At 39.4% G+C, this 17,225-nt stretch overlaps 1 protein-coding gene across 1 annotated transcript; it reads left to right on the forward strand.

Moving 5' to 3' along the window:
* The first annotated feature begins 552 nt into the window (after positions 1-552).
* Positions 553-9,909, forward strand: LOC147510925 (uncharacterized). Its single transcript, XM_086598289.1, has 2 exons — positions 553-696; positions 9,721-9,909. Exons 1-2 carry the CDS (start codon positions 553-555, stop codon positions 9,907-9,909), a joined length of 333 nt encoding a protein of 110 aa, XP_086454415.1.
* The last annotated feature ends 7,316 nt before the right edge of the window (positions 9,910-17,225 follow it).

The following is a 17,225-nucleotide window of genomic DNA, read 5'->3' on the forward strand; positions in this document are numbered from 1 at the left end:
TGCAAAAGCACGAAAATACAATTATTTCATGATTATTAAGTACATAATTAACCAAAATGTTATATCTCTACGACGATTTATAATACAGTTTGGGTGCTTATCACCTGTTACCAAACTTGGTATTAGGGTCAATATCTTGCACGATACATCTCGCCACGACTCTAAGTGGCCAACCACCATGCATATCACATTCTTTACCAATATATTCATTGACAACCTACACTAACTAGGTTAGGGATTACAATGCGAACTCTAGGCATACATACAATGACCTAATATTCAGTACCAAAGTGGAGTACAAAATTAGATGAAACTAGAGTCAAACACATATATTCATGCATCTTATATTCACCAATTCATGGTTTTATGACCGTTTCTGCCGAAGACAAAGCTACTGGAAAAGAACAGCATATTACACTTAAGTCATCAGGAGGACTGTCTAAGGATGGACTTGAGTAAATAGTCAAGGAGGCCAAATTGCATGCTCAAAAGAACCAAGAAAAGAAAGAACTTATAGAGTTGAGGAATACTGCTGACACAACCAGCTATAACATGGAGAACAGTTTGAATGAGTACAGGCACAAGATTCCTGGTGAGGTTGCAATAGAAATTGAAACTGCAGTTTCAGAACTTAGGAACACACTTGGTGCAGATGACTTAGAGGCCATCAAGGCGAAGCTTGATGCTGCAAACAAGGTTGTTTCAAAGATTGGGCAACACATGTCATTAAATTTCATTCACATGTCATTAAATTCATACGTAGTAATTAAATTTTGTTTTTGACAACTTTGAGAAGTACGGTGATGTTAGATTCAACTTGCTCACCAGTCACTACTATATAAACGTACAAGAGCGTATGAATCAAAGATAGGCCTACCTTTACATGAATTTTAAATAAAAATGTTGGCTGGGTCATATTTATTAATTAACAGTGATGTTATTATTTGTAGGAAGGGCATGCACCTATAATCAATATTATTCTCGTTATTCATTTAATTTCAACTTTTAACATCAAAATAGAGATAATAAAGTTAGATATTATGTTAGAGTTCTTTTGGAAATGAGATTGTTAGTTAGTTTATAATCCCAATTTTGGGAACTCTATTATCTCGGTTGATGTTACCTCAGTTTGTTGTGTATTGAAAACCCGAGATAACATTTAGAAGACATATATATCCGCATAAAAATAATGGTGACAAACGAGAGCAACAAAACAACAACAAACGAACAAATAACGAATAACAAGAACAAACCAAACTATTAACCATGCACAGCAACAACAACTCATGATTCATGACTAGGACACTAATTAAAAAATAGAATATGCACTTACATACTAAGCAACAGTATAACAGAACATTCGCCAACACAACGTAGAAAGCACAGAAGAAGAGCCAAGGAACCTGCAACTTCTCATCCAAATCAATTTAAACAAATCAATCAACCACAATGAGAAACACAAATTCCAGGCTAAACTAAATTTGTACATTAACTGCCCCCATTGACTGACAATTGTATTACTTTCTATCCCCCATTGACTACCCAGTTAGAAAACATTGTAAGGGAGGATAAAGAGGGAAAGATGTATCTGAGAAATTATTTTAATGTAGGTTAAGGGTCAGGCCAAAACCCGAGCTTAGTGTTCAAAAAAATAAATAAATTGTACATTAAATTCACTCTCCACTAATATCAATCTCTTCTATAAAGCTAAGAAGTGATTTTATAAGTACCAATAGGGATATGACCAAGTGCTCAAGAACATCAACACCATCTCTTGTCTAAACAGTGGTGGTTGAAATCAACTACGAAAAAAAATCATATTTATTAGAAAATAATTTTGTTAAACTATAATCACCAACAAGAAGTATATTCACCCTTACCCTAACGCTTGCTAAGTTCCGTCCTTTTCAAGTCTAAGGATTTAAACTTAATGAAACAACCTAAAAAATCATCGAAAAAAACGAAATCAAAATTTTATTTGGGAGAGAGAGAGAGAGAGAGAGAGAGAGAGAGAGAGAGAGAGAGAGAGAGAGAGAGAGAGAGAGAGAGAGAGAGAGAGAGAGAGAGAGAGAGAGAGAGTGCATGTTATCTTATTGGAGTGGGAATGAGAGTTGAAACAGCAGCAAGTGTGAGGGAGAGAGGAAAAATAGATTTTAGGATTTCTTTTTCTTTTTCTTATTTTATTTTCCTAGATAAATTTAGTGGGAACGAAATTTGTTTGGCGCCTGATAAGTAGGGAAAGGTATGCCAACAGATGAAATTGGTTGGAATAAGTGGGGAAAGGTATGACGGCTAGCAAATATTGGAAAATATTAAACAACAGTTGGGAATTTTATTAAGTCCGTCAGAACTCACCAGCTAGTGAAAACCGTCGGCCTATCCGACAGTTAGTAATTCTCGTAACACCGTCAGCCACACCTAAAACTCATGGAATACCCAGAGAGTTTACCTGATAGACCTTCAGATTTTAACCGACAAACAACATATGCCGGTACCTTCCCACAGACAGAAACCGTTGGATATTATTTATAGTGTTTGTCAACTGGGAAGTCTGCTAAGAAACCTACAACGACTTGACCCTTCTGAGATGTTCTCGGGGTGAAATCTATGTGGTGTTCACCTAGTTCTTCTGCCTATATTTCCATACGATTTGTCTTGTTAGCTTTAAGAAATATCTTCTTTAGTGGGAAATCGGTGAGCACTTTAGTTTGGCCTGAACTTTCTTACTAAGTAAAGTAATGCCAGTACTGCCAGTACTGCCTTTTCGATGTGGGAGTAGTTCTTCTCAGTTGGCAATAATGCCTTGCTGGTGAAGTAGCTCAGTTTTTCTGCATTCTGTTCCTCTTTGAAGAGAACTAAACTGATAACGAAGTCAGACACAGCTAAGTATAGCCCCAGTATTTCACCATCAATTGGTTTTGCTAGCACTGGCAGTGTTGACAGGTAGTCCTTGAGAGTAGAGAACGCTTAGTGGTATTGCTCATTCCATGAGAATTGTTCACCCTTCTTGAGAATCTATAGGAAAGTTTGACATTTGTCTGACACTCTTGATATGAATCGGTTGAGAGTTGCCACCATTCCTAATAGTTTATGTATCTATTTCTTTGTTTTTAGGTCGGGCATGTCTAAGAACACTCGAATCTGATATGGGTTAGCTTCTATCCCATGCTATGAGACCTGATAGCCTAGAAATTTCCCAGAGGACGCACCAAAGAGGCATTTCTCGGGGTTCAATTTCATCTAAGTTTGCCGCAATCTGGAGAACGCTTGTGTGAGATGATTTAAGTGATCATGGCTTTCTTGCTTTTGACAACCATGGCGTCTATGTAGACTTCCATAGTATCTCCTAACATGTCTGGGAATATTTCTGTGACAATTCGTTGGTAGGTCACTCCAGCGTTCTTGAGACCGAATGGGAGGACGTTGTAACAGTAAATCCCTTGTTCTGTTATGAATGAGGTTTTCTCTTGGTCCTCTTCCGCCAAAGGGATTTGATTGTAGCCATTGTAGGCGGATGAATGACAAGAGCTCGTGCCCACAGGTTTGGTCTATGAGTCGGTCAATCCTTGTTAAGGGGAAACTATCCCACATTAGTGAAGTCTACACATAGGCGAACTGTGCCATTTTTTTTGGGGATTGCTAAAATGTTAGCAATCCATTAAGGGCACTCGACCTTCCTAATGAAATCAACTTTTTTTAGGTTGTCGATTTCGTTATTAATGGCTTTTTGTAATCTAAAGGATAGTTTCCTAGGTTACTGGCAAATTAGTTTGGCATTTGTATTCACATTTAGTTTATGACATTCAATACTAGGATAAATTCCAGGGACATCGATGTACGACCAAGCAAAAACATCTTTATTCAGAGATAAAAAGCTTACAAGTTGTGCCTTGAGAGTAGGATCAAGGTTAGCTTCTACATAAACAAACTTTGGGTCGTCTTCAGTTCCTAAGTTGACATTTTCCTTGAGTTTGGGCTGAGTTGCAGCAGTAGTGGGGGGCGACCTCTGGGGTCTTGGTCTCTTTTGGTGCCTCCCTCTATTGAATTTGCTGGGTGACCTCGAGGGTCTAGACTTCAGAGGTGACTCCTTCGGTTAAGCCCCCAGCGTTCTCCTTTGCTAGTTCGCTAGATGTGGCCTTTGCAAGGGTTTTGACTTCAACGATGAAGTCTTCTGCCAGCTTGGTTTTGGCGATCTCTCCATTGTTTTTTAGTGAAGCCCCAGCGGGCTTGTTGACTGAGAGGATCTGGTTGCAGTTGTGAGAGGATCTGGTTGCAGTTGTGAGCATTGATCTGGTTGCTTCAGAGTTCCATAATGCCTCTGGGGCCAGGGAAACGCAACACTTGATGGAGCGTTGATGGAACAACTTGCATCTTGTGGATCCAATGTCATCCTAGAATAGCAGTATAGGACGAGTTGACATCCAGAATGCTGAAGTGCGTGTTGATGCTGACTTTGTCTTCTCAGGACCCAACTAAGATAGGTAAGATAATGTCATCAATTGAATCAGCTCGAGATCCAATTGAAGCCATAGAGGGGGGCTATTGGATCTATCATTACCGACTTGGGAATGCTAATCTCCTTGATTGTCTGATAGAATAGGATATTACATGAGTTGCCTGGGTCGATTAGGACACATTTTACTGTCCAGTCGCTGATTTTGACATTGACAACCAGAGCGTCATTATGTGGGAGGCACACCTTGTTGAGATCGGCCTCAGTGAAGGTGATGTCTCTGAGCTGTGGCTAGTTGTGCGTGGGGTAGGAGCCGCTTGTGAGGAGAACTGGTAAACTTCTTGTAGAGCACCTACCCATCCGCTTTTCTCCCTTGTGGACATGACGAAAACGTCTTAGAAGCTGATCATGTTGATCGTCCTATTATTTTCTTTATCAGATAAGTGCTGGCAGCGCTCATGGTGAGATCGCTCATTTGAGCGTCCTCGAGCCTGAGGGTGTTCTCTATTGGTGTTGCGCTGTAGAGTTCGGCTTCGATCTCTATGAGCCATGATCTTGTGGCGCAGATCGCCATCAGCAATATCAGTGTATTGTTAGATATGCCTTGCCTCAATGAGGTCTTAGAAGTAGTGCTTGAGACCCTGACATTCGTTGGTCTCATGGCACTTTGGTTTATGAAAAGCGTAGTACGGCTTTCTTGGTGTGTCTTCTGGCCATTTTACCTCGGGTCGGTAATAGGCCGCTATTTTTATTTTCTCCAGTATGTAGCTTGGAGATCTTGTCAACATAGCGAACTCGCGTTTCGTGTGCATCCTGGTACCAGACTTCTATCCTTGTGGTCTAGGTCGCTTCTTTGAGGATGGGGCAGCGTCTGAGATTGCTGCGAATTCCCCTTGCTCGCCTTCATGGTCTAGTGCTTCCTGTAACTTGATATACTTGTAAACGCGAGTGTACATGTTTACCAATTTTTCAAGATGCTCCTTCATTAGCGACCTATATAGCTAGGTACGTTTCTGGATAGCCTTGGTGAATGCCAAGGTGACGAAGGACTCCTTGAGGTCGCTATCCATGGACATCAACTTAGTCTTGAATCGTCCTAAGAAGGAACGGATTGACTCGTCGCTCTTCTAGGACAGCAGGAAGAGTGAGTCGAGGTCGGCTTTCTTACGTCTGTTGTGGACGTAATGGCTAGTGAACTGATCGGTTAGCATCTCAAAGCTATCAATGGAATTCGGTTCCAGTGAGTAGAACCAGTCGAGAGCTCCATCTTTCAGGCTTGTAGGAAATAAGCATCATTGCAAGTGGTCAAACTCCTGTGCACTATAAAGTGTGAGGATTTGAATGTAGTGAGCTACGTGCTGACCAGGGCACATGCTGCCATCATATTTTGTGAATCATGGTTAGATGAAATCTTAGGGGGAAGGTTTGCTGAGTACATCTGTTGTGAAAGGGGACGCTCGATACGTCTTCAGCATCTTCTGGATGATCTTAGTGGCGTCCTTCTTCACAATACTTTGATCGATCCTCTAGGAGAGGTTGTTGATCTGTTCATTGTCCTCGTTGATGCCGTCTTCTACAGTGGCACCATTTAGGTTGTACGTAGCGATCTGATCTTTTAATGCAGCATTTTCCTGCCTGAGCAGGGTAATGGTTTCGTTCATCGTGCCCATCTGGGTGACTAGGTTCTTCACTTGATCTTGGAGGCTTTCCATGCTTCGTAGGCTTGAGATTTTGTTTGAAAGTTTTGTTTGAAGGTTTTGTGAACTCAAGAAGTCGAGCCACAGATGGTGCCAATGTAAAGGCTATGTTTGGATTAACCTTACAATCGTAGGCTGATAAGGGGAGATGCGGATCTTGGATTAGATTTGACTGAGTTCGTGTGGACTAATTGCCTACATATCAAGCTCTCTCTCTGGGGGGAACTTGAATCAGGTCAGACGTAGTTCCTCATCCTCTTTATATAGGCAAGGTGCCCGCGCCTCTTTCTCTCCTGTGTCAGGTCAGATCCGGGTCTTCAGGTCACTCGGGAGCCATGATGGCGAGTTAAGGACATTTATTGTGAAGTGTGCCTGAAGCTTCGTTCTTGATAGCTGTAATAAAGAAATACGTTACGAGCCGTTATGGAACGAGAGGATTGAGCGCTATAGAGGTCGCTTTTGGGTGAGATCGTTTACTCAACTCGAGTCACTTCGGAGCGAGTTTGCAAGACGAGTACGAGAGATCGGTTGGTGGTGACATTGGTCTGGGCGTGAGTTGAATAAGCTGCTTACCTGAGTCGAGTCACTATGAAGCGAGCTCGGAGGACAAAGATACGAGGTCGGTTGGTAGTTCTGCATATGCTGGACACGTGTGGGATATTCATTGAATGTGAATATCACTCCCTCACAAGCGGCATCATGAAGTCATGGATAATTTTAGCTCCCTATCTACTACACTGCATAACTCAAGCTAATATATATAAATCTAGGCACCGGGTATCAGGCACCGGGTATCTCATTTCACAACACAAAAAATCAGGGAGTGTTTGCAATTATGTTCAAGGCACAATATTGTTCATAAATACTGTTCATTATTACTGTTCATCGGTATTATTCACGGTACTGTTCATTTTCATGTTCAAGGCACTGTTCAAAGTTTTGCACTCTTTCATCTCATTATCCTCCATGGTTCAAAGCCAGTACTCAAGATTCTGCAATCTCTGTCTCATTGTTCTCCATGGTTCGAAAGCCAGGTAATCTCTCTGTCTCCGTATTGATCAAGGCGCACGCGCTCTGGGCTGCCCGTCTCTGTATCCTAGGTCCAGTTTTTCGTATTCTTCAGTAGTTTCTCCTCATCTCAACTAATATGGTTTGGTAGAATTCCTAATTATTGGTTGGTTGATAAGTTTTTTCCTTTATAGGGGTTTGACTCCCTTTCATGTCATGGTTCTGAGTTCTATGGTGTTTCACTGGCTTTATGTTTTAGCCTTCTTATTGAGGAGCTTCTCATATGCTGTTGTCGTTGATGGTTTAGCTTTTTAGGTTTTGATTCTTTTTATGCCACAGTGGTGCCAGGTGTTTAGTATTAATCTCTCAGGTTGCAGCCACATCATCACTGCCCTATTCAGTTTTCATCAATCTCTCAAGTTGTAGTCACATCATCACTACACTATTCAGATTCATCTCTCAGGTTGTAGTCATCACATAGGTGTTTTGTTTCTAGTTTGTGCTTGTGGTACAAATTCAGTTTTCAGGTTCGGCCATTGTTTACACCGACAGTTTCACTTTCCAGAACGTCTCTTTTCAACAGTTATTTGAGTTCTTCAACTTATGCGAAAGGGGGAGCTGTATTCTTATCTTTTATTTCTGCCATTCAAGCTGTAATTTGCAAGTTTGCGGTATTACAGCTTGAGGGGGAGTATTAAAATATGTCATATATGTAAAGTCTCACGTTTCTATAAGTGTTGACATCCATATCTAGTAGTTTCTATTCTCATGTTTTGGTTACTTCACACCCAAGGTAGGTTAGTATATATATGTAACTCTGGGTAGAGAACAAAAACTCTCAATCACTCTAACCCTAATCAATCTCCAATCTTTTAGTCCATTGTTCTTCTTCTTGGTTTCTTTCAATATATCAATTTCTCAACTCTCCTAGCATCACCACTAACATGGAATTTAACAAAAATTGACATTTTCTGTTAGGTTCAGTAAAATGTAAGATCCTTTCTAGAAGATTCTCTTTCTATGATGAAGGTCTTTCCCAAGATTCTGAAAAATTTCAGCTTACATTTTCTTCCAAGATCTATTTTAGCGCACCCAGTCTCTAGGTTTGAAGCTTCTGATTTTGAGCTTTTTATTATAGGATTTTTACATGTCCTGCTGATATTTTGCTAGGTTCCGCAATGCATGAGCATGTTACTATTCCATTGAAGCTTTGACTGATCAATGACAAGAAATTGTCAATATGTGGGTAATGTACAACGAGTGTGCGAGTTACTGGAGCGAATAACTCGGTTGGCAAAACAACGTATGTTCCATAAGCTAAGCTGAAGGGAGAGAAGCTAGTTGATGCTTTTCGCATTGCTCTGTATGCCCATAGAATTGCTAGAAATTCTTTTACCCAGTTTCCCTTTGCCCTTCTAGCTTCTTTTTTCGTGTTGTCCATGACTGTTTTGTCTATGCTTCATCTTGGCCATTTGCTTATGTGTGGTAGGGAGCTGAGTAGTTGTGATGTATCTGGACACTGGCACAAAAGCTTTTGAATTCATCTGAAGTCAATTGGTTCCCATTATCAGTTGCAAGTATTGCATGGATTCCGAATCTGCAGATGATGTCTGTCCAAATAAATCTTGTGACATCTTATGCTTTTATCTGCTTCTATGCAATTAATGAAGTAATCTGTAACTGCCAACAAGAACTTTACTCCTCTCCATGCCAATGGCATGGGTTCAACTATGTCGAGGCCCCACATAGCAAAGTGCCACTAACTATGTATTGGGTCCCTCACCTCGTGAAGTATTGGAAACTGGTTTCGTTTTGGAAACCAATTAGAGTTGCCTATTAGACTTGGGTTTCTAATTCTTTTAGGAAACCAAATTGGAACTTGGGAGTCTATAAATACTCTCATATGTTAGTATAACACAGAAGTGAGAGAAAACCCTTACGAAGAGATAAAGCTTGTAAGGAGAGAGATTTGTAGAAGAGAGAATCTAGTAAGTGTTGGAGAGACTTGTGAGGAATGATTGTAATATTCTTTCCCAATCTTATAGAGGATTTGCTCTTGTGGATTAGGTATCATTGGCCGAACCATGGTACATCTTGTGTTGTGGTATGTTTTACTTTATTTGTATTATTATTACTTGTTTGTGATAGTTGTTGGGGGTATTTAGGTTTTGGTCCTATTTATAGTAGTGATATTAGGTTTTGATACATTTATAGTTAGAAATTAGACTTTAGTCCAACACTCGTTGACTGTCTTGTATTTTGCTTAATACTTATAATACCCTTACACGTGCGTCTCACACATTTGATTAATTTTAGTTTTAGGATTGCTTCATGGCAAACATCTAACGCATGTAGATTTACTAAACTATATCCGTTGATTTCCACTTTCGCGTATCTCAAAAAGGTTGCCAGAAATAATTTTCTACTGCCTCCCCTGCCTCTACCTTGTGGTGGTGGCGATGGTGGTGGTGCTGCTGGTGCCAACATGGATTCGATTAGTATTCTAATTGAATAGATTTTCAAAGAGAGTCATGTGATATCGTGTCATTGTTACTTGATCAGGAACCTGAGGTCGAGCGGTTGGTTAAGGTTTTTGAGAAAGCTGATGATCTGCGACTGAAAACTATAAAGAGTGTTGTTGAAGTTTTGACTCCACAACAAGTCGTTGAGTTTTTAATTGTTGTTGCTGAATTGCAATTTGGTGTTCGTGGATGGGGTCTGGCCATAGATCAACGGCGTGGAAACACCTGATGATGATAGTCTGACTGTTTTGAGAAAATGTAGTCTTAAAATTATGCCGGAGCAACATTTTCAAACCCTCTTCAATTTTGATCTATTTGAAGTGCACTTCAAGGCTGAGACTAAAATAAGACGATGAGAACCTTTGGTTTTGTTGGAAGGTGTGGCGTATTCTCCCTCTCTTACTCTTTCATTTTATAACTGCATGCTTAGAGGGGAAGGATGACCGCATCACGGTTGTCAAGGATGGTCGCTCGCTGGAGCTCACCAAGGAGGTGGTGAATGAAGTTCTAGGGATTCCTTTGAAGGCTTATGTTCAAATATAACAGTCCCCAGATAGCAAGAGCATCAATGTGATGATGGTTGAGACACTTGTCGAGGGGGTGAAAACCCCTAAGTCTCACTACGCGTTTCAGAGTTTGGTACGAAAGAACCAGTTGGCAGTATCTTAGTGGACAACCCACAATTTGCTAGGCTCAACCAAGCCTTCTGATATTGGTATGGTGATGCTCCATCTTCTATGGATTCTTCAAAAGCAGAAGAACAACTTCTGCATCATCTCCTTTATCTTTGAGCAACTCTACAAATCGAAGAAGTCCATCGCTCCTTTACCAGTGCTGGTCACCCGGATCATGCAGCACTGGGGGTTCCAGGCCATAGACACCCTAGTGGAGGTCAAGGACGCTACTATAGGTCCTATATATGCTCACTGCGTCCAGAAGTTATGGCTTCCACCTGAAGCCAGAGCCGCTGAGCAAGCACACCCGACTGAGAAAGTGGATTACTTCACTGAAGATGCCACTCAACAGTTCAGTCAACCTATGGATGGAATTCACTTCCTCCATGTCGGCTAGAGGATTCTGCATTCGTATCTCCACCAGCTCAGGGAAACTCAGGGGAATATTATAGCGGAACAACATACCATTAGAGCGGAACAACATACCCTCAGAGAGTAGCAGTGGTCCTTCCAACAGGAGCAGCGACGTTTTCACCACAGTGTCACTAGAACACTGCAGAGAATTACAGACGTGCTCTGGTGTAGTGATAGACATGTTAGGATCCGACGTCATCAAGGAGAAGGATCTTCTCGACGTCGAGACGAGTCACGCACGGATTCTGACTAGGCATTTCCCTACTGTCCGTATAGTTGGATATATTTATTTTTCTTTTTCTTTCTTACATACGTATATGACGTTTAGTATAAGTTTAATTATATGTTTAATATTATATGCTTGTTTGTTTTGTTTTGTTTTCTTGTGGAATTTGGTATATGAGTAGAAGGTAAAACAGATACATCATGCCAAAATTTTCCATGTTTCTTTCATGCATTTCATATATGTTTTCAAAAATACAAAAACCCAAAAAGATTTCATAGTAGAATAATAATCCCTAGTATAATAAACCATGTATTTCTTGTTCTGTATCAAACAACCCACACCCCAAACTTATTTGGGGGTGGCGTATTTTCATCATGAATAACAGAATACAGGTGTCTCGCCATTTTTGCTCATGTTTATATGGTAATCTCTTTCCATATCTCTTCATACTTTGAGGACAAGCATAGTTCTTTAGGGGTGGTATAGTAACATTTTGCAAAAACTATGCATTTTCTTTATAATAGTATATTTCTTTCTTTCTAAAATATTTTCGAAAAAGACCAAAAATATTTTTCTGTTTAGTATTAAAAAGTCTTGTTTCCTTTTTCTATGATGAATAAAATGTTTGGAAGTCTCATTATAGCAAAAGAGTAAGGATTCGTTCTTTGTACTTAGAATAATATACTTACAATAGTTTTTGCATCTTTTCATGAATGACATGCATCAGCAATTGTTTGTATATAGTAGTGAGTTTTCGAAGCCAAGGTTAGAACAATTAATTTGTTCCATATCTTGTGAGAATCAAGCCAAAAGCCTCATTTGAATGATTAATGAGTGATGACACAAAAGATGTCCGGATTAGAAAGACCACATGTCCATTTGCTTGATCACCATGCCATATCCTAATAGAGAATTTAGGTCCTTTTTCGATCGATATAGCCAAATAAATGTTAAGAACCCAAAAAGATAGTTTTCCTCTAGTTACCCCTCTTAAGCCTTCACCCTTTTCTAAAAGCCTTTTTATTCTTCACCAAAAATTCCTAACCCGTTACAACACACAATAAAAAGCTTACCCAGCTAACAAGTTGAGAACTAGATGGATATCAGAAAAAGACAAGAGAAGACCGTGTACAAAAATAGATCAGTTATTTGTTTTGAAAATAAAAGAAAAGAAATAGAAGAAAAGAAAGACCTATCAAAAACCAAAACTCCAAAAAAATCAAAGGAGTCAAAAAATTGAATCTCCCAAAAGTCAAATCAAAAGAAGACGATATCAGAAAAAAAAAAAAAAAAATATATATATATATATATATATATATATATATATATATATATATATATTTTTTAACAATGGAGGGACTTGGACAAGTAGATGTCGCGTCGGTGGAGTATCGTTCTATTCTCCGGTACCGTTTCATGATTTCTTTGTACTCTGATGGTGGTTTATACCCTGTTTGCAAAAATAGTAGACTAGATGCTTTCGGGGACCATGCAGCACATTGTAGACATTTTCCAGGTTTCAAATACTGACATGATCATGTCAGAGATATATTATGTGATGCATTTTGGAGGGCTGGGGTACAAGTGAAGAAGGAAGCTCCTGTGAATTTTCTCACTGATCCGAATAAGGGAAGATCTACACTTCGGCTTGTGGATGTATTGATATACAGTTGGTCTGAGGGGAGACATGCATGTGTTGATGTAACTGGAGCCTCTCCGTTGGTAGGGTTTGGGAATGGAGCCTTTGAGGTGGGAGAAGCAGCTAAGAGGGCAGCGACAGGGAAGATGGAGAAGCATGAGGAAGCTTGCACGGCTAACCAGCATTGTTTCATTCTATTTAGTTTCAACACTTTCGGTTTCTTGGAACAACAGTCTGTTGAGCTTCTTAAGAGACTTCAGAAAGTTATGGATAGTAACGTTATGACAGCTGGTTCTAACGAGTTTGTTTTTAGAAGAATATGATTTGCTATTCAGAAAGGACTTGCGGCGCAGCTTGTTGCACGCTTGATTTATCTGTTCGTCAAAACGCGCCCCACGCCATCATTAGCCTATTCATAAGTGTGCCCGCGCCCTAGTTTAAGTTGATTAAATTAATTTTTTTACAGTTAGTACAATATTACCTCACTAGTACAGTACAATACTCGTATGCCCAACCACTCCAGTAATTGCGTAAAATTTATTTCATACTTTACGGTGTCTAAAAGACTCAAAGAATTGGGGTTATCTAATTAAGGAACGTGCACACACGGATAACCTCCCTCAATTCTTAAGTGGTCTGGCCGTTGGTTTGAAAAGTTTTTAGTAGACGTGCTTCAAGGCTGTTGAAGGCGCTATTTATACTCGTAACAAGGACGCTCCAGGTAACACCTCTTTACATCCTCGAATCTACTGTAAACGGATTCTATTTCTAGTAATAATCAGACTAATTTTTGCATGCTCATTAGGAATTACCTATTAGACTTAAAACTTGCATGAGATTAAGATCTGGTACGCATAAACCTGCCTTATTAGTTTATCAAAGGCGCAAAAATAAACTCCTATCTAGAAATTCACACATTACCACACATATACCACCTACACCCACCCCAACTACATTTGTAGTAATGGGTGAAGAAATAGCAGAGAGATCTCTTTCTGATTTTTATAAGTCTTTAAATGATGGACTTGAGTCCTGCATTATTCTTGCAGACATTACGGGAGATTTTAGAATCCCCCCTAATATATTTAATTTGCTACCTGTTTTCCATGGCTTAGACCATGAGAAACCTTATCAACACTTGCGTAGGACACAACAAGTTCTTACTATATTTCATCATCCTAACATAAAACCTGAACAAATAAAGCTTAGGGTGTTTCTTTTCAGCCTAGCTGACAAAGCGGTTGCTTGGCTAACAGCACAAAAGCCGAACTCTGTCGACATATGGGAAAAACTAGTTGAATTATTTATGGAACAATTTTACCCACCACAGAAGACTGACGAAATGCTTCAAAATATTCACTTCTTTCGCTAAAAGCCTCAAGAATCTTTTCTGAGGCTTGGAATCATTTCACTGATCTTTTAGTAGAATGTTCCCATCATAATCTTGGTAAAGACACACTAGTTTGTGCCTTCTTCAAAGGCCTATCCCAACACCATAAGGAGACTTTAGATATCATGAACGGGGGTAATTTCTTAAGTAAAGGAGCCACAGATGCGTATAACTTCTTAGATAATCAATCAAAGAAAAGCAACAAGTGGGGAGGTAACGATTACTCCCTCTCCACCCCTTCTTCGTCTACAGCTAAGGCAGCTAGTATGTTTAAGGTTATACAAGATCCTGAACTTAGAACTTTAATTGAATCCCTCACTCGAAAGGTCGATGCCTTCTCTGTGCATAAACAAAAAGCGATACCCACTCCTATCATGAACATCAACTCTACACCTTGTAATATTTGTTTTAATCCCAACCATACCAATTCCTTTAGTCCCTAACTCTACGGTTCACCGCCACCACAACCCGTAGATAATTACGCTTTCACCAACCCTAACACATAATGGATGCAAAACATTAATTATAATCAACAACAACAACCTACACCCCTAGGTATTAATTATCAAAACGTTAGGCCCACTACAAACTTCTACTAATTTAACCAACATCTAGGACAAGGTGATTTAGGTGACCAGAACAGAAGTTTAGTGCCCGTGACCCAGAACGTTCAACATCAAGAAATGACCACTCAACAAGCCTTAGTTATAGTCACTCCTCCTATGACCACTCCACCAGTTAAACCATCTACAGAGGACGCAGTAGTAACTTTGTTGCAACATCAAAATCAAATTATACAACAAAACTCTAACTTGATGAAGGAACAAAATGAACAAAACTCCAACTTGATGAAGCAACGAAATGAACAAAACTCCAGATTTATGAAAGATCAGGATGATCAAAACTCTAACATGCTACAACAAACGATGCAAATGATGTAATCTTTGTGCCAAAAGGTTATTGATCTGTCTCTTAACCAAAATAATAACCAACAAGGTGTGTTTCTAGGTCAAGCAGTACCTAATCCTAAGTCAACAAACACTGCCTTCAAAGTAAATAGTATTCAATGTAATGGTAATATAAACCAAGGGGACCTACAGGCAGTCACTACCCTTCGTTCGGGTAAGGTTGATAGCCAAGTGACTATGCCTAAAGATCGCCTACAAACTAAGAATGAAACCATACCTAATACTATTATAGAAATTGAAGACCCTACAACTGTAGAAGTTCCAGTCCAACCACAACCAAAAGGAAAAACCTTACAAGACCCAATAATAGAAATTGATGATCCTACACCTGTAGAGGTTCCAATATGGAAACCTAGTTGGAAAGCGGCAAAAAATAAAGACAAGGTTAATAATATTGTTGACCCTTATGCTAAGTATAGAGAAAAACCACCGTTTCCCCAGAGACTAGTTGTGTCTAAAAAGGACGAGAATTTTGATGAGATTAGGGAAGTGTTTAAAAATCTGACTGTAAACCTACCTTTTCTAGATGCTATAAAGAGTTATGCATCACAAAGAGGAGAACCAACATACCCAAAGAAGCCTTCTTAACTAAACAATATCCCTCTTTATCTGAACATAACGGAATCGTTAAGTACAATGACCCGGGTTGTCCTACTGTACAATGCACCTTGGGAAATAATTTCATAACAGCTGCACTATTATACCTAGGGGCGAGTGTTAACTTACTCCCTTTTTATTTATATAAACAACTAGGTCTCCACAAATTTAAACCAACCAAAATGACTTTGCAGTTAGTCGATCGTTCTATTAAGTACCCCAAATGTGTCATTGAAAATATTCTTGTTAAAGTTCAATATTTTCACTACCCAGCCGACTTCATTATTCTTGACACAGAAGTTACTCATGATTATATTCCCATCATCTTAGGGCGTCCTTTCTTGGCAACTGTCAATGCCCAAATTAATTGTCGGGATGGATCAATGACTCTTTCCTTTGGAAATATGTTTGTGGAGGTTAATATGTTTAGACTCAAGCAGAAACAACTAGGTTTGCCTGTAGAATGAGAAGTGAAGTCCATTGAGAGTTTTGTAAATCACATTAGTACGGCCGACTCTTTCATCCCCACACTAGTAAATACCTCTCTTAGGGAAGAAGACAAAGATCATAATTTCAACTCCCTGAATATAGATGAAATTGAGGAAGATTTCCTTCGACTCTTTTGCAACCCTTCTTTGCCACCTCACGACTTCCCTCCTATTGACATCCATTCATCCCTTGACACCATGACAGAAGAAGAATTTTTCACCCTCTATCACAGTGATTCTTCTGACCTACCTATTGAGGAATGTCTTGCATATCTCAAGGCCTCTGATGATCTAGAACTAAGAATACTAGTTGAGCACCATTCACCCACCTCACATCATCATATCACTCATTCACCGTCCATCACCAATATTCCCCTCCCTTCGCCTTTTTAATCGAACCATGAGTTTGCACTTGACTTTTTTGCTTCTGCTATGCTTCATGACTTTCTAAACCCATCTGGTAAGGACATAATACCCAAGGAAGAGTCACCCGATCCCTTAATTTTTATATATGAGACAGTTCAGACCTATACCATGAATAAGTTTTGTGCTAAACTCACATTTTCATTTTTTCCTTTCCTACCTTCTAAACCTTATCCATATCCCACGTATCTTCCACAACCATCCATTTTCTCATGATCATTCACTAAGCTACCCTTTTGTTGGAGGAAAAAGAAGAAACTGCATGCTTGATTAGGTTCTACGTCCATCAGACTTCTCTCTCATTCCACTAAACCACATTATAGAAAGTCTTGGTGCCTAATTCTATTTGGGGGTGCATTCCGTGTTAATTACTTATGAAAAGACCCACAACTCTTTAGGCTATTGATATATGGTAAACTACATGTTAATACACATTTTAGATAAAGTCTCGAGTATCTGACTATAAAAGACTCATTTTACTTTGCGGTGCACTCCATTATAATCTTATTTTATGGGAGTGCACCATTAATGTAACCGGACCCTCCTTTTGGAGTGAGTGGTTATAAGTGTCAGATCCTTAGTCCATGTTTCATGTGACTCACACATTCATCTCTTGCACGTTTTCTCGTTGTTTAAGTAGTGTTTCTCAATGGAATGAGTTTCATTTTCATTTTTTCTTTGTAATTTTGTTTTTCCAAAAATCAAACATATAAAAATTAAAAAAAT

Source organism: Coptis chinensis, chromosome 3 (genome assembly GCF_015680905.1).
Source record: "Coptis chinensis isolate HL-2020 chromosome 3, ASM1568090v1, whole genome shotgun sequence".
Classification (NCBI taxonomy): domain Eukaryota; kingdom Viridiplantae; phylum Streptophyta; class Magnoliopsida; order Ranunculales; family Ranunculaceae; genus Coptis; species Coptis chinensis.

Coding starts and splice junctions, on each gene's coding strand:
- LOC147510925 (XM_086598289.1), top strand. CDS start 553: ATGGAGAACAGTTTGAATGAGTACAGGCACAAGATTCCTGGTGAGGTT. Junction 697..9,720: donor AGCTTGATGCTGCAAACAAG/GTTGTTTCAAAG, acceptor TTACTTGATCAG/GAACCTGAGGTCGAGCGGTT.